At 57.1% G+C, this 1,218-nt stretch overlaps 1 protein-coding gene across 1 annotated transcript; it reads left to right on the top strand.

The window, feature by feature from the left end:
• Window positions 1-746, top strand: SDRG_09744 (hypothetical protein; the record flags this gene model as incomplete). Its single annotated transcript, XM_008615694.1, has 1 exon — window positions 1-746. A coding segment is annotated over one exon (690 nt), but the record flags the coding sequence as incomplete, so codon positions are not given.
• Window positions 747-1,218: the final 472 nt, after the last annotated feature.

The following is a 1,218-nucleotide window of genomic DNA, read 5'->3' as shown; positions in this document are numbered from 1 at the left end:
TACGGCACGCACTGGAACTGGCGCTTCGTGCTCGTGATTACGATCCTTGTCACGTACGCGATCGACGCGGTCTGCCAGTTCTGCACCATCTTTGACGTTGTCCGCAACCAGTGGTTCTACCTCGGTGTGCCGCTCATCGAGACGGTCCCGTCTGGTATCAACTTTGTCGTCGGCACGTACGTCATTGTCGAGCTCGCCGAAGTCGGTAACGAAGGCGTCATGTACGGTCTTTTGACGACGGTGTCGAACCTCCCGGGTACCTTTGGCACGATTCTCACCAACATGATTGACGGTCAACTCAACTATGGCAAGAAGCTCATCAAGGCCGACGCGCCCGAGACGCGTACCCAGGTCGCCTACTCGTACGTCATTTCGTATACGTTTGTGGTCGTCGGCTGCCTCTGGGTGTTCCTCCTTCCGCCGCAGCGCGCGGCCGTCGCCGAGCTTAAGAAGAACGGTGGCAGCTACCCCAAGGTGGCCGCGCTCATCTTTGTCGGTCTCTTTATCATCCTCGTCACGTCCATCACGGGCAGCTTGATGTCCATGTTCAAGAGCACGAGCTGCTTCCGCATTGCCGGTGGCCGCGAGCCGTGCCCGGAAGGCACGCCGCAGACGTACCTTGCTATCATCTTTGTGCCGGGTGTCATTGCGGCGCTCTTTGCCGCGTACAAGCTTTTCGTCGCCAAGTAAGCGGCGGCCCTATGTTTCGAACAACTTTGTAATCGAATGTGACGTGTTTTAACTTGTGTGGTGTTGATATTGTCCACTCATTGGTGCCGTCCTTGATACAACTAGCATCGGCGGTTTTAACGCAACCCATACAACTCCACCTTGCATCGATAGGACAAACTTGGACGTGATTAGGGTTGACATTGATTCATCTTAATAGAATTTAAACATTGGTACAGGCATTTTCTGTTTTGGACGTCCAGGGCCAAAGTCATATTGGGGCGCGCCCGCCATGCTCGCCGCACCCACGCCTCGGCCCTGCCGCCGCATACTAACTCCTACAGCACCACACGGCCATTGGCGGCCACGGAGCTGTCAACGGACCGGGCTGCTGCTACCTCTGATGGATGCCCGGTGGAGACGACCGTCGTCGAACCGTTCGCCAAAGAGCGTACCCATGTACCGTGCCGTGGCAAATGGCGCCTGCAGCTCCGACCGTACTGTACGCCCTGCGCTCCAGTCGGGCGCCGTTTCAAGTCCGACCGAGAA

This window comes from Saprolegnia diclina (assembly GCF_000281045.1).
Source record: "Saprolegnia diclina VS20 unplaced genomic scaffold supercont1.31, whole genome shotgun sequence".
NCBI lineage: Eukaryota > Oomycota > Saprolegniomycetes > Saprolegniales > Saprolegniaceae > Saprolegnia > Saprolegnia diclina.
The sequence above is the reverse complement of the archived record's forward strand: the minus strand, read 5'-3'. Positions and strand labels throughout refer to the sequence as shown.